Source organism: Nerophis lumbriciformis, linkage group LG23 (assembly GCF_033978685.3).
Source record: "Nerophis lumbriciformis linkage group LG23, RoL_Nlum_v2.1, whole genome shotgun sequence".
Classification (NCBI taxonomy): domain Eukaryota; kingdom Metazoa; phylum Chordata; class Actinopteri; order Syngnathiformes; family Syngnathidae; genus Nerophis; species Nerophis lumbriciformis.
This window is the reverse complement of record NC_084570.2, coordinates 25,609,364-25,633,384: the sequence shown is the minus strand read 5'-3', so window position 1 is coordinate 25,633,384 and position 24,021 is coordinate 25,609,364. Positions and strand designations below refer to the sequence as shown.

At 38.3% G+C, this 24,021-nt stretch overlaps 1 protein-coding gene across 4 annotated transcripts in view; it reads right to left on the bottom strand.

The window, feature by feature from the left end:
* Positions 1-24,021, bottom strand: part of LOC133622315 (copine-8-like) — a 417,761-nt gene that overhangs the window by 210,838 nt on the left and 182,902 nt on the right. The window contains exon 7 of one of the 4 annotated variants that reach the window (XM_061984914.2): positions 5,798-6,567. The exons of the other annotated variants lie outside the window; for them this stretch is intronic. Coding sequence (XP_061840898.1) covers positions 6,564-6,567 — 4 coding nt within the window. The 3' untranslated portion in view covers positions 5,798-6,563. Of the gene's footprint in view, positions 1-5,797; positions 6,568-24,021 lie in introns of those variants that run through there. 4 annotated transcript variants of the gene reach the window in all.

Here is a 24,021-nt window from a genome sequence, read left to right as displayed (position 1 = left end):
GAATTACTGAATATAAAAAAATAACGCGTTAGATTACTAGTTACCGCCGAATCTAACGGCGTTACAAAGTAACGCGTTAGTCCCAACACTGTCAGTTAGTACATCTCCATGCACTAAATTAGTCCTATTTCCCAAATAGTTTGGCTCTAAAAGAGCATCCTACAACCCATGGAAACAAATATATCCAATCCTGTTTGGTTCTTAAAAAGTCAGACTAACACACCTGGATTATGCGATTGGATGGGGGGTTGTGGGCTAACGAGGGGCCACTTTGTGTCGCGCATGCGCCACTCCCAACATGTGGGATACAACCCGGAAGCAGATACCATTCAATAAAAACGTAGTAACAATTGTAACGAAGAGGAGACTCTTTATTTGCTTCACAAATTGAAAGAACAGAACGTTTTCAAGTGCATCGATGGGAGAAAAAAAAGAAACTGAGATTTATTTAAGAAGGGAGCTAATAAAATGCTGGTTTATTTCAGACTCCTGAATAAAATACGAATAAGATAAAAGATAATGAAGCAGGTATATTATGGGTGAATAATAAAGCATACACAAACCTCTTCACGCTGCATTTGTGCACTTCAAACTGATGAACAATAACTCTGTATTCCACACAGCTGACATGATAGTCCAGAACAATAACAACCTTCCTCTGGACGAATGGTCTTTTCCTTCGGATTTAAAACTCCTTAAATTGAACCAAAGAGACTATTGTTAGAATAATTGTTTGTAAGTTATCACAAAAGAAACATTATATTGCATTATGTTCCTGATGAGAAGATGAAGGCTGTATTTCGAGGCCTAACAAGAGGAGGAAGGCTCGTGAAACGCCACTGTGATTTCAACACGGACAGATGGCAGGAGCTGCTCAACTCCTGGAGGAACTCTCTTTGAAGTGTTAAACGAACTCTCTTTGAATTGCTGTGGACAGGAGACGGGAGGGGTTGTCCATTGTCCTCCAACACCTGCCCCAGCTGGATCCAGGAAGAGCCCAAGCCCGAGAAGTCCTCTTCTTGGACTTCAAGGCGACCGAAAACAATGACTGTTTTACATACTCCCAATTCCTGTTGTGACATATGTTGGTGCGTGAACATGGAACATCTGAATTAAAAGAGGAGACGAAGACCTTCTTCGTCAGAGCGTGGTGCAGGACTGTGCAGAGAGTGCAGTGGCCATGTCTTTCCTCAATATTGAGTCCAAATTGAATTCTGTCTCTGTTTGATTCCTTGCCTTTTGTCTTGTGTAATAGATGTCCTGTGTTTGAACGTGACAACTATGACACATTCAAAAGTTTTGTTTCCATGATTCTCGGTTCAAGCCTTCTTTTGAAAAACTCTTCCGCCGATCTCTCTTTGCTCCGGACCTGCATCCACTCCGATACATTCTTGGTAGTAGCATCAAGTTTGCAGCGCAATCCATTTCTTGATGCTGTCTGCTATTTAACATCAGCATATCTATTAGAGGCGCAATTGTTCTAATCTGTGTTAATATTACAGCGGACATCACAACAGAGCTAGGCTGTTAGGAGCCACAGACTCCTCGTGTGACGTCGTAGGTCAACCGGAAAAGCAAAAAATCGGACTAATTTATTGTGTCAAGGAGCTGGCTGATCAAAAATGTCTTTATATATTATATTATATTATATAATATTTTTTTAGTTTGGTTGGTCGGTTGGTTGAAGTTGATCAGTTTATCAAAAAAATAATAATAATAAAAACACCACTGATTCTACTGAATATCCAGCTGAAATGGTTTGCGGTGCACAGGTTCAAAAGTAACATCCATTCATATTTTTAGTAAGTGCTTGAGACAAGTCAAAACTATTGGCCTATTTTCCTCGCAGCTAATCACTTTGAAGATACAATATTGCACTCTGGTTTGCCTCAGTGTCCTAGCTAATGATGATGAGATCGTGCAGAGGAGACAGGCAACTCGTTGTAAGACACGGGTGCTGTTAAGACCTAAGACAGTAATTATCCTCAAGTGTAAGTCTTATTTACAACTACAGGAATAGGATAAAAGAGTCTCAGATGAGGCTCAAGTTAAGCTAAAACGTCGTCCAGTCCATCCAAATCAAGATGAGAGTATTAACACACTTGGAAATCTTCGCAGAAATTTTGATGGGCTTGCTATCTGTGCCCTGAACCTCTTGCCGGGGGTCGGTAGGAGCTGGCGTACTTTTAAGATAGCGCCGAGTGTCCGAATCCGTGAGTTGTAGGTGTTGCCATACAAAATGAGCTAAAGAGCTAAAATTAGCTGAAAAAGTTAGCATGTGTCACATACCAAGTTATATGACTAAGGTGTAGGACTGCGGATATCGAGAAAAGAGTGTAAAATGGGGTGTAACAAATAACTGATATGAATCAAAAATCAGTTGCGAGTGCATCAGTAAATGGGTCAGAGGATCGAGCCAAATGTAAAATAAACCAGCCGATGACCCAATTACAAAGTTGTGAACCAGTTGAATCTATCTGCTACAACTTTCTGTGTGTCTTGCAAGGCTTGTCAGTCACAGAGGCAAACAGGAGGGAATGACAACATGTGTGACACAGACAAGATTAAGTCCAAAGTCTGGAAGAGATATGTATTGTTTAAGACGAGCGGTAAACTTGATAGAACTGTTGCTATATGCAGAGACTGTAAAACAGCACGGAAGTACTGAGGTAGCACAACTATTTCCAACATGCACCTGGTGAAGACGTGGAGAAACCATGGAGAAGGATAAGAACCTACCACTCTCTCAAAGAGACAACAAGACAAAAAGAAAGATATTCAATGCTTCTTTCAAGCAAAAATCTGCCATAACTCGAGAAAACATAATAACCAGGGCGGTTAACGGTAAAGCGTTAACGCATGTGATTAATAAAATAAAATAATCGCATTATCATAAATCAGGGGTGTCAAATCTACGGTTCGAAGGTTTTAGGAAACTGCTGTTCTAAATGTGTCCACTGGGTGATGCAATAGCAATTCTGTTAGGCAAGCAAATAGTTTATAGTGAGGCTAAGAAAGAGGTCCACAAAGCGTGGCTGTGGCTCCCCCCACTTCGACACAAAAGAAACATGAAACGTCTTCTGCTTCGAACACATCATGCTTTGGCAACCTCATTACCCCAAAATGTCTCCGTCAGAAAAGAGAATAGTGGATGCAGAGTGTAACTCAACCCTCTTGAATAGTTTCTGTTTATTTTGGTTTGTTGAGTTAGCACAGAGGATTTATACAAGAAAATGACTTATACCTCAATAATTTATTATCTATTATGTATTGTGTTCAATCCCAGATGTGCTGTGACTTAGAGTTGAATGAGTTTGTAGATACACTGAGACAAAGTCCAAGTTCATTGTGTTGTTTTTTTTGAAAGTGCACAATTTTTTTTCCTCTCCAACTCAGAGTGTTTTGTTAAGAGGATTATTTGTGATTTAATCATTTTCAAAAAATGCTTGTTCTGTATTTGGCCACAGTAAAACAAAGAAAACAATCTGAATTTGTCTTTATTTTTAAGTTATCGTGCCATGATTTTAACAATCCGAGGCCACTCGGAAATAGACTTTCCTCCATGTGGTCCTGAGATGAAATGAGTTTGACACCCCTGTCATAAATGAATCAAAATGAATCACACCATTTGTTATGACAGGGCGTAAACCCGGAAGTCGGCGCAGTCAAGTAAAATGTTTACACAAACGCGCCTGGATTACATTCTGACAACATACTGGGGTATTTTCTTAATCAAGCAAATTTGAAATATGCAAGCGAGTAATAACCCAGCTCAAGAGTGTGATTAATCTGATTAAACTTTTTTGTTGTTTTTTAACATGTCTTGTCCAGTCACTCAGCCAGCCATATAGATGCCCATATCTGCTGTACAAACTAGAAGTGTGGGATACTTTGCTTGTTGCCTTATTTGTTTTTGATTATTAAATTGATTTATTCAATGTTTGGTGCAGACGGACCGGAAAAGAGGGGGATAAGACAGAGACAACAATAACAACAACAGAACAACATCAGCAAATATGATACTGTATGTACAAATATGATATGAAAAGTGATAGCAAAGAAGCAGTAAGTGAAGTAAATATTAATAACACAGAAACGACAATGAACATTATTACACTACAAATGTAGCAATAAAAATACCAATATAAATAGCACTATTCATAATGAATAATAACAATAATGATCTCAATTATCAACAATACAATTGTTTCAAATGCAACAATACATATATGAAATGATAACTTGAATTACAAAAGAAAGCAGATAAATGGAGGGGAAGAAAAAGCAGCAAACTGTATTACCTTGTAGATTGTTATAGTAAAATAGGTTGAGCTTTATCAGTGTGCCGTGCTTTACCCACTTTCCCTAGGGGAACAATGTTAATATGTGTTTGATGAAACGTAATTATATGCATGAGTGTATGTATCTATATATGCTTGTATATGTACAGTATGTGTGTATGTATGTTTGTACAGTGAATGTGTGTGTGGATGTGCAGTATGTACCGTAAGTGTGTATGTATGTACTGTATTTGTGTATGTATGTGTGAGGTGGTCATGTTTGTAAGCATGTATATACCTAAATGAATGTATGCATGTATGTATGTATGTATATATATATATATATATATATATATATATATATATATATATATATATATATATATATATATATATATATATATATATGAATAATTGCATGTATGTGTGTTTGTATGTATGTAAGTGCAGGGGCCAAAATACGGCCCCAGCCACCCAGAGAGCCCAACCCAAAACAGCAGGTGCGGTACCCAGGAAACAAGGGACCCTGATTAAAGAAATGAATCCCTTGACAGCCCCAGTAGTAACCTCTCCAAAAGCCTTTCATTGTTAAATACTTGATATTTTTTGACGTAAAAGGTAAAAAAAAGTGTCAAAAAACAGGACCAATGCAGTGCAGACAAAGCCTCACGCACAAACTATTTTTTCGACAAGCGATTACTGAACTATTAATTTTGCCATTACACTCGATACTGGTATTGAATTGTCTCATATTAGAGGGATGCACAGAGCTATAAGTCCATCCATCCATTCATCCTTCTTCCTCTGCTTACCCGAGGTCGGGTCGCGGGGGCAGCAGTCTAAGCAGGGAAGCCCAGACTTCCCTCTCCCCAGCCACTTCATCCAGCTCCTCCCGGGGGATCCCGAGGTTGTCACAGGCTCCCCAACGTGTCCTGGGTCTTCCTACCGATCGGACGTGCCCTAAACACCTCTCCAGGGATGTATCTGGGGAGAACCACCTCATCTGGCTCCTCTCGATATGGAGGAGCATCGGCTTTACTTTAAACTCCTCCCGAAAGACAGAGCTTCTCACCCTATCTTTAAGGGAGAACCCCGCCACCTGACGGAGGAAACTCATTTTGGCCGCTTGCACCCGGATGAGTATTCAGTCTTTTCAAATGAGTGTCTAATCCATTCTCGTACCAGCTGTGAATTGATATACATATAATTGGAACTCCTAAAACTAAAGACAAAATCGTTGCCAAATAGGGTCCAACAACTTGACTAACCTGAGGGAGAGGAAAAGCTCAAAAAATTCCAAGCATGCCTGAGGACACACACACACACACACACACACACACACACACACACACACACACACACACACACACACACACACACACACACACACACACACACACACTGTCCATTTGGGGACCGCCACCTCCTCAATTACCCACTGCTGATTCTACAATCCCTCAGCCATTCAGGACCTCATTTGACTTTATTACAACTGCCGGCAAAAGTGCACCATTAATCAAATTATAGCGGGGAAGCGTTAGCAGCCACCATGAAAGTAAAGAAATGGACTGCCTGTTCCTCTGTTCTGCCTCTGGCAACCAAGAGAAAGTGAACCAGCATCCATCATGCTCTCAAAGAAAAACACACGATGCATCAAAAGACTCTCTGAGTCTGAGGTAGATACTCCGCAATTAGGGACCGTCCTTTAGCCCCACTCCTTTGGTCTGTCTTTTATTATTCAGGTTGTAGTAAATATCTCACTTCTGGCTATCCCGTGTGCCACTCAATGCTCCGTCAGAAGAAACACCTGGCCGTGGACGCTGGAACAAGCCAATGGTGGATCGTGTTGAGAAACAGGATCCCAGGCGTACAATGCAACACTGATTCTTTTGTCTCCTTCAGTGCCACCGACACCCTGCAGGAGAGCGAATGACACCTCCGGCAATCAACGTTGCGACGAAGGCGGCAAATTGTTTGCTTTGTTTGCCATCAACACTTGTTTGTTTTGGAGGAAAATCAATTTCATTTGCAGAAACGGCTGCCTCGCAGTGTTTTTTTTTTTTTTTTTATGTGCGAAGGAGTAGACTCCCATCTGTCTGCTAATTCCCGAGCAGAGAACGGCGAGGTGAAGAGTGACCCCATAAAAGAGCTCTTCCTCAACGGCCTCCTTATGTTTGTGTGCCGAGTGCGGCCTCGTAGATTGAGAAGTCCAATTGAATCCACAAAGGCAGAAGTGTGTTTTCTTAACGGATGGCTCGGCTCCGAGAGAGGAGTGATCGATAGTCACCTGCAGGAAGAGAAAATTGACTCTCAGGACGTGGTCCATACCGGTGGCTCTCACACACACTTGGTGGCAGTTTTGTGAAGGTTCACATTAGTACGAGTCAAATCATTTTGGAAGGGATAGCATGTTGAACTTTTGGAAGTTCTTTGATGTGTTGCCATGACTGCAAATTAGCTCATTGTGTACAGTGTGCCTCAAACGTCAGTTTACAAGCATGATAGGTTCTGTGAAGAAGCTCTTAACTCAAAACACTTGTATATCAAATCAATGTTTTCCATTGAAATAATTAATATAAATGTAATTTATGCTTGTGTGTATGCTCTTTCAACCCAAAATGTTGAAAGAACCATATTGGACCAAAAATACAAAAGACATATCTGTCTAGAGCCGCACAAAATTAAAAGCCTTATATAAGTGTTATAATGAAGGCAACACATGATGTAAGTGTTTATGTTAGCTATATTAGCCTACTATCAATATGACTTTAACAGTCTTATGTAAGTGTTATAATGAAGGCAACACATGATGTAAGTGTCTATATTAGCTATATTAGCCTACTATCAATATGACTTTAAAAGCCTTATATAAGTGTTATAATGAAGGCAACACAAGATGTAAGTGTCTATATTAGCTATATTAGCCTACTATCAATATGACTTTAACAGTCTTATGTAAGTGTTATAATGAAGGCAACACATGATGTACGTGTCCATATTAGCTATAATAGCCTACTATCAAAATTACTATGTGTGTCAACTGACACAAATTTTTGTCAGAAATGTAGTAATGTTATATTTATTCTACACATTTTTACAACATTGGAAAACATTAGTAAACCTTCTCAGAGGGTGAGATAACTCCTGGAAATTACTGTAATAGGATGGCCAAAGGTGTAGATGTGTGTGTCCAAGTTAAAGGAAATGGCAGGCTGTCTTCTTCAGATTAATTACAATATTTTGTAATGTGTGCTGTGGTCTGGAACAACATGGCACACAAACAACTATTAGAAATGCATCCAATATTACATGCAGATAATGTGTCATGAGACATGCAAATATCAATTAAATACACAGAGGCTTTATGTAAAGGAAATTAAATGAGCGTAAATATACCTACAAACGAGGCATACTGATGCAATGAGTTCATACAGCTAGTCTCAATAGCATGTTAGCATAGATAAGCTTGCAGTCATGCACTGACCAAATATGCCTGATTAGCACTCCACACAAGTCAATAACATCAACAAAGCTCAGCTTTGTGCATTCACACACAGCACAAAACGTTTGGGGGAGCCATTAAGGGGGTGCTATAACAGCATAATTTTAACAAGAAGCATGCCTTTTAAAAAGAAAAACAAACTCTTAGATGAGAAATATTGTAAACATACAAGACAAGAGAATGTGCACTGCAAAAATGTTTTGCCACTTGCAAAGTTTTACATTATATTTCTAGTAATTTCCCTAGTTTTAAGAGCTATTTTTAGTCCTTGACTTAACATCATAATCTTAATTTTAGCATGAATAATTCTATTTTGTATATTTTTATTTGAAAATGTTAAAATTGGGAGGAAGCCGGAGTACCTGGAGGGAACCCACGCAGTCACGGGGAGGACATGCAAACTCCACACAGAAAGATCCCGAGGGATAGGTTGATTGGCAACACTAAATTGGCCCTAGTGTGTGAATGTGAGTGTGAATATTGTCTGTCTATCTGTGTTGGCCCTGCGATGAGGTGGCAACTTGTCCAGGGTGTACCCTGCCTTCCGCCTGATTGTAGCTGAGATAGGCTCCAGTGCCCCCCGCAACCCCGAAGGGAATAACCGGTAGCAAATGGAAAAATGGATGTTAAAATTGAGAAATAAACTATTTAAATAAGATATGTTGGTTTTCCCCACATAGAACATCTGGTTTAAAGATTCTGCAACATCCTGAGGATGCTTCATTTAAGAATTGCAAGTTGAATAATGCTTTTTTTCAGAATAAAATACTTATTTCTAGTTAAAAGTCTTCTTATTTCTAGATATGTAAATCTTAATTTGGGATGTATTATCAAGTACAATTAACAAGCTGCATGGACAGATCATTTCATTACTTTATAATATTTTTCCAAAAATGTAGTATTTTTATCTTGTTTGCAGTGTATTACTAACAACTACAGTAGTTATTGGTGGTAATAGAATACTAATTTACGGTATTTACTCTGAGAAGTGGACTTCCACAGTATCTCCTTACAACTGCTTTTCTGTCAAACACAATCAGCAGCTCGATCATATAAATATCCGCTGTTTTGATATTATTTCAGCATTATTGGCTGGCGTTAGTTATGTCAATATATAGCTATAAGCTAATGCTCGTGAGTAAGACCCGATCTTATGGGGTTCACTGTGACATTTTCTACGCCAAATCCAAATCTTTGCTTGCAACTCTGTTATGTGTGACCATGTGTGTTGACCTCTATGTTAGTTGCATTTTTTGTTTTTCACCATGACTCGGGAAGGTTGCTTGGATTGTGTCATAAGTAAACGCTGTCCTCTGAATTCAAAGTATTTTCCAGGGTCATTGATCTGATCTACTCACATTGTCCACAAGATGGCAGCACATATGTAACATTCAGAAACCACCTGGTATGTAAAAGTAATTTGATAATCCATCCATCCATTTTCTACCCCTTATGCCCTTCGGAGTCGCGGGGGGCGCTGGAGCCTATCTCAGCTACAATCGTGCTTTTTTAAACTCATGACGTCTCGCAAGCCAAATTAAAGACGTAGTTAAATGGTAAATGGGTTGTACTTGTATAGCGCTTTTCTACCTTTTTTAAGGAACTCAAAGCGTTTTCACACCATTTCCACATTCACCCATTCACACACACACATTCACACACTGATGGCGGGAGCTGCCATGCACGGCGCTAACCAGGCCCATCAGGAGCAAGTTAGGACACCACTGCTTTAGATCCTGCATCATTTATTGCAGTGCAGTGTTTATAATGTTCAGATTTTCCCATTGCATGGATTTTTAGAGAGTTTATGTGTTTTTGCTTTTGAATCATATCTGTATTTAGAGCATTAGGACATTTACAGCATATTGTTTTACAGCGAACACTGAATTAGGAATATAATTGAGCAACATTGGTAATTTTGTTGTCACGTAAAAACCTTATTCACAGATATACAGTAACTGAGGCGGCTTTAGCATACCAGCACTTTAACGACAACCAAAGTTGAAAATAAAGGGCTCTACATAGAAACATGCAAAATATGGGGAAACATAAACATACTTTAACATATAGCTAGGAAACAGAAAAAATACATATTCAGAATGAAAGTGTTCCCTACTGTCGACCAGAAAAAGGATTATAGTTGTTTAAGTTTTTTGCTATTGAGTATCCATCCATGCATTATTGGGATGTCAGCTCCACAACGTATTACTCCTTTCAAACTGTGTTTTTATTGTGATCAAGTAACTGGTGGGGTGACTCCTTCTCTGTCAGACACATTTCCACATAGCTCAGCAGCCCTGAACCGTCCGTTTCATATCACCTCGCCTCTCAATCATGAGCTGCCTGGGGGCATTACAGGCGTCACTTTTCATCACAACATCAAGGACTCCCCAGTAAATCTCAAACCTGCCGTTGGAGATGGTATCCGTCGCCACTGCCTCCCTCTTTCTCTCCATTGTGACTTACGTGGAAAACAATTCACCAATATTTGCATTTGTTTTCAGGGATGTGTGCGTGGACATCGCCGACAGTTTCCAACACAAGTCTAAGAACAAAAGTAGAGAACTTACAGCGGGTGAACTCCAATGGACCTTGCCTTTAGACTGGGGATGTGCCGATCGATCAGTATTGGCCAATTTTTGTTAAATAGTACATGAACACCATTGCTGATTGATGCCTTTTAATGCTGATCACAAACGCTTATCCCTTCTGACACCGCAAATCCCGCGGCTAATAAGCGGCTAGCAGTTAATTATGTGTGGAGTCACTGCCCTAAACGAATAACAATCATCTAAGCTGCATTTCTTAGTATCTTAAGTGTCATTATCATGTACATTATCACTGGAGGATGAAGACATGTCACATGTCATCATCAGGTATGCTAATTGCTAGGATAGTAGTAAACAACACCAATAAATAAATGCTTGGTAAACTTTAAGAAGTGTATATGGAGCCACAATGCAACAGAAAGTAGCGAATATCAACAAGAAATGAACAAGTAGATTACAAAACCAAAACCAGTAAAGTTGGCACGTTGTGTAAATGGTAAATGAAAACAGAATACAATGATTTGCAAATCCTTTTCAACCTATATTCAATTGAATAGACTGCTACGACAAGATACTTAACGTTCGAATTGGAAAACAATATTTTTTTCAAATATTAGCTCATTTGGAATTTGATGCCTGCAACATGTTTCAAAAAAGCTGGCACAAGTGGCAAAAAAACCTGAGAAAGTTGAGGAATGCTCATCAAATACTTATTTGGAAAATCCCACAGGTGAACAAGCTAATTAGGAACAGGTCGGTGCCATGATTGGGTATAAAAGCAGCTTCCATGAAATTCACAAACAAGGATGGGGTGAGGGTCACCACTTTGTAAATAAATGCCTGAGCAAATTGTTTAAGAACAACATTTCTCAACCAGCTATTGCAAGGAATGTAGGGATTTCACCATATACGGTCCATAATATCATCAAAAGGTTCAGAGAATCTAGATAAATCACGGCACATAAGCAGCATGGCTGAAAACCAATATTGAATGCCCATGACCTTTGATCCCTTATGCGGTAGTGCATCAACAACTGACATCAGTGTGTAAAGGATATCACCACATGGGCTCAGGAACACTACAGAAAATCACTGTCAATTACTACAGTTTGTTGCTACATCTGTAAGTGTTAAAACTCTACTATGCATAGCAAAAGCCATTTATCAACAACACCCAGAAACGCAGCCAGCTTTGCTGAGCCCGAGCTCATCTAAGATGGACTGATGCAAAGCGTAAAAGTGTTCTGTGGTCTGTGGTTTTTGGAAACTGTGGACGTGGTGTCCTCCGGAACAAAGAGGAAAAGAACCATCCGTATTGTTATGAGCACAAAGTTCAAAAGCCAGCATCTGTGATGGTATGGGAGTGTATTAGTGCCCAAAGCATGGGTAACTTACACATCTGTGAAGGCACCATTAATGCTGAAAGGTACATACAGGTTTTGGAGCAACATATGTTGCCATCGAAGCAACGTTATCATAAACGCCCCTGCTTATTTTAGCAAGACAATGCCAAACCACGTGTTACATCAACGTGGCTTCATGGTAAAAGAGTGCGGGTACTAGACTGGCCTGCCTGTAGTCCAGACCTGTCTCCCATTGAAAATGTGTGGCGAAATATGAAGCCTAAAATACCACAACGGAGACCCCGGACTGTTGAACAACTTAAGCTGTACATCAAGCAAGAATAGGAAAAAATTCCACCTGAAAAGCTTCAAAAATTGGTCTCCTCAGTTTCCAAACGTTTACTGAGTGTTGTTAAAAGGAAAGGCCATGTAACACAGTGGTAAAAATGCCCCTGTGCCAATTTTTTTGCAATGTGATCCTGCCATTGAATTCCAAGTTAATCATTATTTGCAAAAAAAAAAAGTCTCTCCGTTAGAACATTAAACTGGTAAAATCATGGCATAACAACTTAAAAAATAAAGACAAATTTAGATTGTTTTCTTTGTCTTACTTTGGCCAAAAGCAGAACATGCACTGAAAATGTACTTGTTACAAATAATCGTCCAGGCGAAACACTTTAAGTTAGTTGAAAATTTTGAGGAAAAAAAATGGTGCAGGTTAAAAAAACACAATGAAGAACACAATGAACTTAAACTTTGTCTCAGTGTTTTTACAAAGCTATTAAACTTTAAACACTTCCTGTTTAGCATTCTCTTGTTGGCAGTTCATTAAAAAGCAATCGAGTGTTTCCTCAATTCGACCCATTGGTGAAATTTGCAACTGCCACAACACATTCATTTATCAACATTCCAATATTACAATTATAATATACAACACAACAATTGTCAAAATCACACCATAGCCAAAATCAAGGTACCATAACTACAACCTTAAACAATGTGAACATAGTATATATAAGCAAAGAACAAACACAACAAACATAGAAACACACATTTTTACAATGGAGTCCAGGGTTCGCATCGTGCATTTAAACCAATTGCAAGCGTTGCATGGAACTCTAACTACAAAGACGATGGTCTTGTCTTAAGTCTAAAAATCACATGCCTGATAATAGGCTGTATGTAATATGCGAATATATATTTTGATTCCAAAGAAATAGCGATTTTTGAAGGATCAGAATTGACGCTGTGGCACATTTGCTTACATGTACAAAAATAAAGCTGATGTATGTGTGTCCTCTATTTAACAGCCATAAAAATATTACAGCCCTCCCAAATATATTACACTATATACTAGGGGTGTAACGGTACACAAAAATTTTGGTTCGGTATGTACCTCAGTTTAGAGGTCACGGTTCGGTTCATTTTCGGTACAGTAAGAAAACAACAAAATATACATTTTTTGGTTATTTTTTTTACCAAATTTGTAAACAATGGCATAACACACATATACACACAGGGTCCATTGCCAGGGTTAATGTGGGTTAATAAAAACTAAAGATAAGGCTCAGAATGGTTTCTTAACAAAACCTTTCTACATATAAAGTGCTTTTTTGGATTGATTGATTGAGACTTGTATTAGTAGATTGCACAGTACATACATACATATTCCGTACAATTGACCACTAAATGGTAGCACCCAAATAAGTTTTTCAACTTGTTTATTTGGGGTCCACGTTAATCAACATTAAACTGCCTCAAGTTGTTGCTCAGATTAAATAAAATGACAAAACTTTTCTTCTACATATAAAAAGTGCAACATTAAACAGTTTCAAATCAACTCAGCCTCAGATTAACTTTTCTTCCCCCCCAGCCTGGCTAACTTGGCAGTAAGAGGTGGGAGCTGTTTGCTCGTCTTTATCTTTGTTGAAGCGATGTTCACTTGGGGGTGGTGCCGCTTCAAATGGTTTAGTATGTGTGATGTGTTGGCAGAAGCATGCCTTACCGCTGCTGAACAATGTCGGCAAACCGCCGTCCTCCGCACCACGCAGCCGAAGTGTTCCCAAACGAGAGATCTTAACGAGGCAGGAGGGTCTTCCAGCCCTGGCTTTTATATGTTGTCGTAGCCCGGTTGTTGCTAGCATACCGTGTGTTGTGCCTCGGTGTGCATTGTATACACAACGTGCAACGCTACTTAATATGTCCGTGTGGAAACTCGTTCGGTACACCTCAGAACCGAACCAAAACCCCCGTACCAAAACGGTTCAATACAAATACACGTACCGTTACACCCCTACTATAAACAGTACAAGCCAAAAGTTTGGACACACCTTCTCATTTCAATGTGTTATCTTTATTTTCATGACTATTTATATTGTAGAATGTCACTGAAGGCATCAAAACTATGACCTGTGAAGTGAACACCATTTCAGGTGACTACCTCTTGAAGCTCATCGAGAGAATGCCAAGAGTGTGCAAAACAGTAATCAGAGCAAAGGGTGGCTATTTTGAAGAAACTAGAATATAAAACATGCTTTAAGTTATTTCACTTTTTTTTGTTAAGTACATAACTCCACGTGTTTATTCATAGTTTTGATGCCTTCAGTGACAATCTACAATAGTCATGAAAATAAAGAAAACCCATTGAATGAGAAGGTTTGTCCAAACCTTTGGCCTGTACTGTACATCCATTCATACATTATATTACTTTCATTTACTTTCACGTAAAACAATCAAACATTTTTAAGGTGTTGTGATTTTTATTTTATTTTGGAGTAGTAGCGGCTTCCTCCCGGTCAACTTTTTTTGTTTTCACTTCATCAAAGTGTGCATGCAAGTGGCATCAAGGCCACATTGGGGCCACATTAGGGCCAAATTGCGCGTTTACACTGCAGTCTGATAAAAATCACATTTTACTTGCAGTGTAAACAGTCAGCTGGAAAATATCAGATCTAAAAAAAAATAGATTTGGGCCACTTTGGCCTCCAGTGTAAACATAGTCAAAGAGACAATAGATATAGCCATGACTTAGAGACCCACTCAGAAAAAGTAATTTATAGGTTACTTAGATTAGCACACAACTGAGTTATAATGCTAACTTGAAGGAAATTGTGATCAATGCAGCCAGAAACAACTGTTCAGCAGAAAAGGAATCTCTCATATTTTGTTTTATTGCAGCCCACCAATGACTCTTATGGACTTCATTGAGGTACCGAATTGGTCAGTGCCGTTTTTTCCCTGTATGGATTTGAGTTGTTTTGCGGCGACAACATGGCGTCTCCTTTGTGTGTCCTTTTTGTGTTATTTTTCCATTCTCTCCCCATGCTTGGAACTTTGCTCCAGAGTACAGGGTGAGAAGGAAACGACATCTCAATCCTTCCGTACGTCTTGCACGTATGGAAAAATTAACAATCAATGATCTTTGAAACAGGTGAGCAACGGGCCAAAAAATAAACTTCTGTTTTGTGCAACCTTCATAACAATATGTAACATGTACCATATTAGCGTATTTTGAGCATTTTAATCATTGCTGATTTTTTCCGCGCATTGATTTCCGTTTCCATAGCAACGCACTTCTGACTTCTGGCAACTTTTTGTTCCTACTTACGGAAAAAAGTTGTGTGCGTTGTAATCATGGCAGACTTGGTAACAAACAACAAAGACGACAATTTTTTAACAAATGAGGATTCACAACCTTATAGTTTTTAAGCTGAATATACAGAGGATGAAATACTGCTTCGAGAAGCGAGCACAAAGGAAGAGTGAGACGTTGGAGTAGACGGAAGCTAAGAGAATGTGGTCGGCTTGACTCGAAGCTGTAAATGTGGAACTTGGAGCCAAGCTATTTCGACATTAATGGAGTACGGAATAAATGTCCACAACCAGCTGGACCAAACAAAAACTGTCCACCAGGTGAGTCACACTTTAATATTGATCATGATACACGCAGCACGTCATGCGTGTTATTACAACTATAGTATATATTACAGATACTGTAATATGATTGTTCATGTTTTTCACTATGTACATATTGGTGTCTTATCGCATTGTGTTGTGCATGGTTCTCGCCCGGAAAAGGGTGGAGTGCCATCTCCGGGTTAGGGAGGAGATCTTGCCCCAAGTGGAGGAGTTCAAGTACCTCGGAGTCTTGTTCACGAGTGAGGGAAGAGTGGATTGTGAGATCGACAGGCGGATCGGTGCGGCGTCTTCAGTAATGCGGACGCTGTATCGATCCGTTGTGGTGAAGAAGGAGCTGAGCCGGAAGGCAAAGCTCTCAATTTACCGGTCGATCTACGTTTCCATCCTCACCTATGGTCATGAGCTTTGGGTTATGACCGAAAGGACAAGATCACGGGTACAAGCGGCCGAAATGAGTTTCCTCCGCCGGGTGGCGGGGCTCTCCCTTAGAGATAGGGTGAGAAGCTCTGCCATCCGGGGGGAGCTCAAAGTAAAGCCGCTGCTCCTCCACATTGAGAGGAGCCAGATGAGGTGGTTCGGGCATCTGGTCAGGATGCCACCCGAACACCTCCCTAGGGAGGTGTTTAGGGCACGTCCGACCGGTAGGAGGCCGCGGGGAAGACCCAGGACACGTTGGGAAGACTATGTCTCCCGGCTGGCCTGGGAACGCCTCGGGGTCCCACAGGAAGAGCTGGACGAAGTGGCTGGGGAGAGAGAAGTCTGGGCTTCCCTGCTTAGGCTGCTGCCCCCGCGACCCGACCTCGGATAAGCGGAAGAAAATGGATGGATGGATGGATGGATGGATGGATGGATATTTGAGCAACGAGCCAAAAACAAAAACCTGGTGTGACCTCAAGCTGATGCTGATGCCCGGGTGTTGACTGTGTGACCTGTTTACAAAGATCTAGATGTTGCCTCTGTTTCAAAGATCTGCTCTAGATAAATATTCTATGAAGTGCTCCCAGAAGACAGAAAGGCAGTTTGAGGAAAAAAACATAATTTTTCAATCTGCCAAGGCCCAAAAGAGAGATAAATAAAGCTTCCAGAGAGGTTGAGGTTGGAGAAGAAGCTGGAGAAGAAGCCCTCAAGTAGTAATTACACCTGCAGCCATTATTCTTGTCTGAGCAGCAACCCCTTCCCCAAAGGAAATAAGTCTGGTAGCTCGTATTTACTGTAAGGTGGAGAGCAAAAACCTAACACCGCGGTATGAGAATACATATCAGTCTTGTGTCGGACACTCAGGCCACCAATGGAGAGTTCCCCGGAGAGCCGGTAAAGTACTGCATTGTGTGCCCAGTGAAATGTAGTCCAATCAGACAGGGTGACAAGTGAGTGAGAGAATGAATGATACACGGCGGAATAAAAGTGAGAGGCGATTGTGTTTAGAAGCTATAATTAGCCTCTTAAAACCTTTGCAGGATCACAAACCTCTAATGCATCTTTCTGCGATACATTAAAAGTGACGCCATTAGAGCCACCTCCTTCATCACTCTATGTTAGAGAGACAGAAGCAGAGAGGCGGCGGCATGACAGCTTTATCAGTCCACTATACCAGACTTCCATTAGCGCACCTCAGTAGAAGAGGACGACAGTATACAAAACACCGCCGAGAGCCACTTAGAATGTGCTTTCACACTAACAAAGGTGTTTGATGCATTAACTCACACTGCTATTTATCTTTACCGAGTTTCTGTGTCACAAGCACTCAACCCTGCCACTTACTGAGATCGATATGAAATAAATGCAATTGTCACCATGTTAAGTTCCTCTGTTGCAAAATTATAATTTTTTTTTTTTTTTACAAAAAGCTTACAAACAAACCAGCAGGAGAAAACATAACCTTGGCCGAGGCAATATTAGATAAATAATTTCTCATTTTCATAAAGATGATAAAAGCCTTAATACAAATCCGTTCTGTGCACTGTCATGAACATGGAAAAAAAGAAAGTGTCACATAGGCATAGTTTGTGTTTGCAAAAGTTGGATTTTGAATGTGCACCATGTTTGCCAACTTTATTACAGTATGGTTCAGGTCTGGATCCCATATATTAATTTATAAAACCCCAAAAATATCACCATTACTCACTAAACACCAGAGGTGGGTAGTAACGCGCTACATTTACTCGGTTACATTTACTTAAAGGGGAACTGCACTTTTTGGGGGAATTTTGCCTATCATTCACAATCATTATTAGAGACAAGAACACACGTCTTATTTATTTTAGGATTTTAAAGATGATAAAAAACGCTTGCAGGATGCGGCTAATAGGAGTCACCGTTGTAGCCTTCAAAGCCTCTAAAACAACTTCCAAACCCTCCATCAACATTTTATATACACACTCCAAGTATATATATAATGTAGTAACAGACAAAACAATATGTAATATGTACAATATACACACTGAAAGTATATATATAATGTAGTAACAGACACCTTCATAACAATATGTACTATGTACTATATACACACTGCAAGTAAATAAACAGTATAATGTAGTAACAGACACCTTTATAACAATATGTAATATGTACAATATACACACTGCAAGTATATATATAGTGTAGTAATATACACCTTCATAACAATATGTAATATCTTCAATATACACACTGCAAGTATCTATATAATGTAGTAACAGACACCTTCATAACAATATGTAATATGTTTTATACAAACACTGCAAGTATACAGTATATATATATATATATATATATATATATATATATATATATATATATATATATATAATGTAGTAACAGACACCTTCATAACAATATGTAATATGTTCAATATACACACTGCAAGTATATACATAATGTAGTAACAGACACCTTCATAACAATATGTAATATGTTTTATACAAACACTGCAAGTATACAGTATATATATATATATATATATATATATATATATATATATATATATATATATATATATATATATATATATATATATATATATATAATGTAGTAACAGACACCTTCATAACAATATGTAATATGTTCAATATACACACTGCAAGTATATACATAATGTAGTAACAGACACCTTCATAACAATATGTAATATGTTTTATACAAACACTGCAAGTATACAGTATATATATATATATATATATATATATATATATATATATATATATATATATATGTATATATATAATGTAGTAACAGACACCTTCATAACAATATGTAATATGTTCAATATACACACAGCAAGTATATACATAATGTAGTAACAGACACCTTCATAACAACATGTAATATGTTTTATATATTACATACACGTATATAATGCATACACACTGCATATATATATATATATATATATATATATATATATATATATATATATGCAGTGTGTATGCATTATATATATATATACTTGCAATGTTTATATAAAACATTACATATTGTTATGAAGGTGTCTGTTACTACATTATATATACATAAAACATATTGTTATGAAGGTGTCTGTTACTACATTATATATACATATATACAGTATATATATATATATATATATATATATATATATATACACAGTATATATATATATATATATGTGTGTATATATATATGTATATGTGTATATATATGTATATGTATATATAATGTAGTAACAGACACCTTCATAACAATATGTTATATGTATATATAATGTAGTAACAGACACCTTCATAACAATATGTAATATGTTTTATATAAACATTGCAAGTATATATATATAATGCATACACACTGCATGTATATATATATATATATATATATATATATATATATATATATGTATGTGTTTATATATATATATATATATATATATATATATATATATATATATGTATGTGTTTATATATATATATTATTTATATATATATATATATATATATGTGTATATATAATGTAGTACCAGACACCTTCATAACAATATGTAATATGTACTATGTTTAGCGTATTTATAACATTTTAATCATTGCCGGGACTGATTTCTTCCGCGCATTGATTTCCGTTTCTCTAGCAACGCACTTCTGACTTCTGGCAACAACTGTTTGTTCCTATTTCCCGAAACAAAGTTGTGTGCGTTGTAATCATGGCAGACTTGGTCACAAACAAAGACGACTATTTTTGGACAAATGAGGATTCACAACATTATTATTTTTTAAGCTGAATATACTGAGGATGAACGTCTGCTTCGAGAAGCGAGCACAAATGAAGAGTGAGATGTTGGAGCAGATGGAAGCTGAGAGACTGAGGTCGGCTTGACTCACAGCTGTAAATGTGGAACTTGGAGCCAAGCCATTTCGACATAAATGGAGTGCTCACCTAAATAAACCGGAATAAATGTCTACAACCAGCTGGACCAAACAAAAACTGTTCATCAGGTGAGTTACACTTTAATATTGATCATGATACCTGCAGCACGTCATGTGTGTTATTACAACTACAGTACATACGCTGTCTGGCTAGCTGTGTACAAAAAAAATATGAACTAATACTTTACAGATACTGTAATATGATTTTTCATGTTTTTCAATCAGTACAGATTGGTATCTTATCGCATTGTGTTGTGCATTACAAACGCATTTCGTGTTTACGTAGATGCAAGCTTGTTTTTTTTTGTAGCTAGCTTTCCAATGTGTTTTTTACGCTAGAAAAAGAGTTCCTCAGTGTTCGCTCTTACAATAACAAGGTCGCTACAGTTTGTTTTTTTATACAGGTTACAGAACGTAAATTAAGTATTGTTGACAATTTTTGAATGCATTTTTAAAGTTATTAAGAGGTAGAATTGATTGTTCCCATTAGCTGCATTGCTAGCCACCAAGAACGAGCAGATTTTTACAAAAACAAAACAACTTTTTATCGTCTCTCATTATGATTGTGAACGATAGGAAAAAAATCCCAAAAAAGTGCAGTTCCCCTTTAAGTAACTTTATCGAGGAATTGTAGTTGTCAGAGTAGTTTTAATGCAACATACTTTTTTCTTTTGTTTTGAGTATTTTTGTGAAGAACAAATGCTACTTTTACTCGGTTACATTGAGTTTCATTCTGATCGTTACATTTATGTATATTACAATCATTTACAATCTATTGAGTCAGACTTGCAAAGACGTAGAGACGTCAGAGAGCCTTCTTCCGGAAGGCACTGTCACATGGATTGGCGACTGTTAGTTTCGCCAATCCAATTTAGCAGTCGTAACGTTTGACTCCATTGCACCGATCAAACGCAGCTATGGCGAGGAATAACCAAGCATATCTAGCTGCAGGTTTGGGTTTTGGTAAGGGTTAGGATTGGGTTTAAAGTTGTACATAATAAGTTGAAAAAGCAATACATTCAACAACCAAAATAATTACAACAAATGTGTGTTGCATTAGCCATCTTGGATCACGTTACAGATTAACTGTCCACTCTTGTTGTCAGCGCCCCTGTGGCCATGTCTTTAAAACACGGTTCACTTCCGTTGTCGTCACGCCCGTGGGCGCGACTTAGAGTATTTCTACTGTGCCCTTCTCGGAATAACAGTGGTGGGAGGGACTGTTTACGCCAGACAAGCACAAAGTACAGATATACAAGCTGTAATAAGTATTTTTAAAGTGTATAATAAATTAGAAACCTACTTGTTTAATAAGTATCAGAATGTTCCCAAAGAAGACACTTTATTTATGTGACATGACGCCAGCTGTTTGAGAGAACTGCTGAACAGAAACCCTTTCAAACAGTTGATTAAAATAAAAAAAATGTTGTATGTCTCTGATGATCCTAATAACCACACGTGTCATTTAAACAAAAAAACATTACCAACAACACCAAATAGCAGTGGAAAGTTGTATATAACCATTAGATCTTGAGCCTGAAAGTTACTAGCGCTTGCTTATTTGCATCTAGCGTTCTCTCTTCTACTGTATTTACATTCCCACATAGCTAAACAAGCTGAAATGACCACAATCCCTGGTGTACAAGAGGCACACTGCTTATGGCCAACGGTCCTATGTGAGATAAGAGCATGGAAACTACAACTTCACATGCAGCTGAAGAAGAAGATACTGAATTGTTTGGATTAGTGCATAGAAACGTACTGACTGTAAAAAGTGACATGTCATCAGACAAAGCTGCACCAATCTTCAATGCTTTCAAACTAGTGAAAATAACAATTATATCATATGCTGTCATCTGTGTCAGTAGAAATGTTCACATTTCCGCAAACGGGAATTCCACTTCCAACTAGAGAAAACATGCTGCTGTAAATTGTATATGAATTTTATATTTTAGACACACACACACACACACACACACACACACACACACACACACACACACACACACACACACACACACACACACACACACACACACACGAATGCATGGCTGAGTACAGAGGAGCCAAGCGAGTAAACACTATCACACGAGACCACCAGACCACAGCCACCAGGACGCTGACACATAACGCCCCCACAACCATGGCCAATACAATCCCTGATGCAGAGGGCTCCCTCCGAGGAGCGTTGGAAAGTAAAAATAATTAGAATTTGCAATTCCGTTTGGAATTGTGTGTGAATGCCCTATGTGCGCAAACCACCGAACCGCCGATACGAGTAAGCGGAACGGAAATGCTTGAATGTGAGTGGATTGTGTGGATGGTGGAACAGTTCAAATCGGATGAGAAATTTGAGATATGCAGTAGATTGTAATGTCCATTCAATGTTAATGGGGGGGAAATTCTGGTAAATTCCAGGAAAACTGGAAATTTTGGGAAAGGGAAAACATGTTTTGCCTTCAATATATCGGAAGAGTAGTGTGTGTGGATGGTTGAAAGGTTGGAATCGGGTTTAAAAATGGCGCACAATTTGGAGAATTTAGGGCATTGTAGGACTATGACTATGTTTGTTCATTTGAATGGGAATTTCCTGGAGATTTGGGAATTACGGGAAAACCGTGAATCTTTCAAAATATTGACACTAGCACAATTGTCCTTGAGGATATGAATGGGTTGGTGTGGGAATTTTCATAATTGGCTGAAAAATGTTGACACAGTAACAGTTTAAATAGAGATCGGGCATTTCGTAATTCCTGGATTTTCGGGAAAACTTGGAATTTGTATGAAAAAAAATAGAAGCATTTGATGTTCCAACTAAGAGGAATGTTTTGAAGGTGAAATGGTCAAAAACAGTTGAAAAAATGTGGACTGTGAAAACTTTCCAGGGAGAGGGGAAAATAAGCCTTTGGAAAACCAGGAATTCTGGAAATTCCTGGATTTTTTTTTTACTTGGAAAATGCTAGTTTGATTGTTCAAGGTGAGTAGAGTGTGTGGATGGTGGTGGGCGGTTCAAATCGGGTGGTAAATGTGCAGATTGTGCATGTTTGAAAATTGGCCCATTCAGTTTCAATGGGCAGAATGTCCCGGAAAACTGGGATTCCTGGGTAATCCAGGATATTTTTTGGGGGAGTTTACGATTCCTGGTTGGGCCCAACATTTTGATACTGAACAGTTCCGATCGGATGAAAACTGTGGGCTGTGGATGGCACCAAATTTTTGCGGCGGAATAAAAATAAATAAAGGATGTTTTGGTGTAGAATGCTTCGACATTTACACAATAAAACGTGTACAAATAATAACCATCATCATAAAATGTGAGTAAATTTTTTTAATGAAGATACATATGTACAGTTAATACATAATAAACAATAACTAAATACAATATAGCATAAATAATAAGAACACAAAGTAAAGTAGGAATGACTTCAATAAAATAAATACATTATAGGTAAAAGCCAAATCAAAAAGATGAAAACATGAACGTTAATACGGAACCATAATAGTGGAAAGATGCCATCCCATGACTTTGTGTCCTGACTTTTGGAATAATTACGAGACGAGCACAGGAGGATCTCAGGGTCCGCGAAGGTTCGCAGGGTAAAAGCAAATCTGAAACGTATGAAAGCATTGATAAACCATAAGTAGAACCTAAAAATAGCTGCTTTTTTGTGGACAGTGACCCATCATCAAGCTTGGACGAGAGGAAGCAGCAATACGAATGTAAATGTTTACAGCACACTGCTTTCTCTTTGCAAACCACTTTAATGAAGAAATAACTTCTCTCTAAAAAGTATTGCCAAGTTCCAGTGTGGAATAATAGCAATTCGTACAATTGATCTTTTACCTAGAAGTCCTGGAGGCAGCCGGGCAGACATTGCAAGTGGGACACAATAAAACACATTTCTTCTCTGTGATTACCTGCTGAAGATTTGACTAACACAACACACACAAGGCATGACGTCAGTCATGAAAACTACATCCGCACCTGTTACACACCCAAGTGCCCGACTACAAGTACAGCCAACAACTTTAAATCCGGGCTTTCCAAAACAACAAAATCCTCATCACTGAAACAAA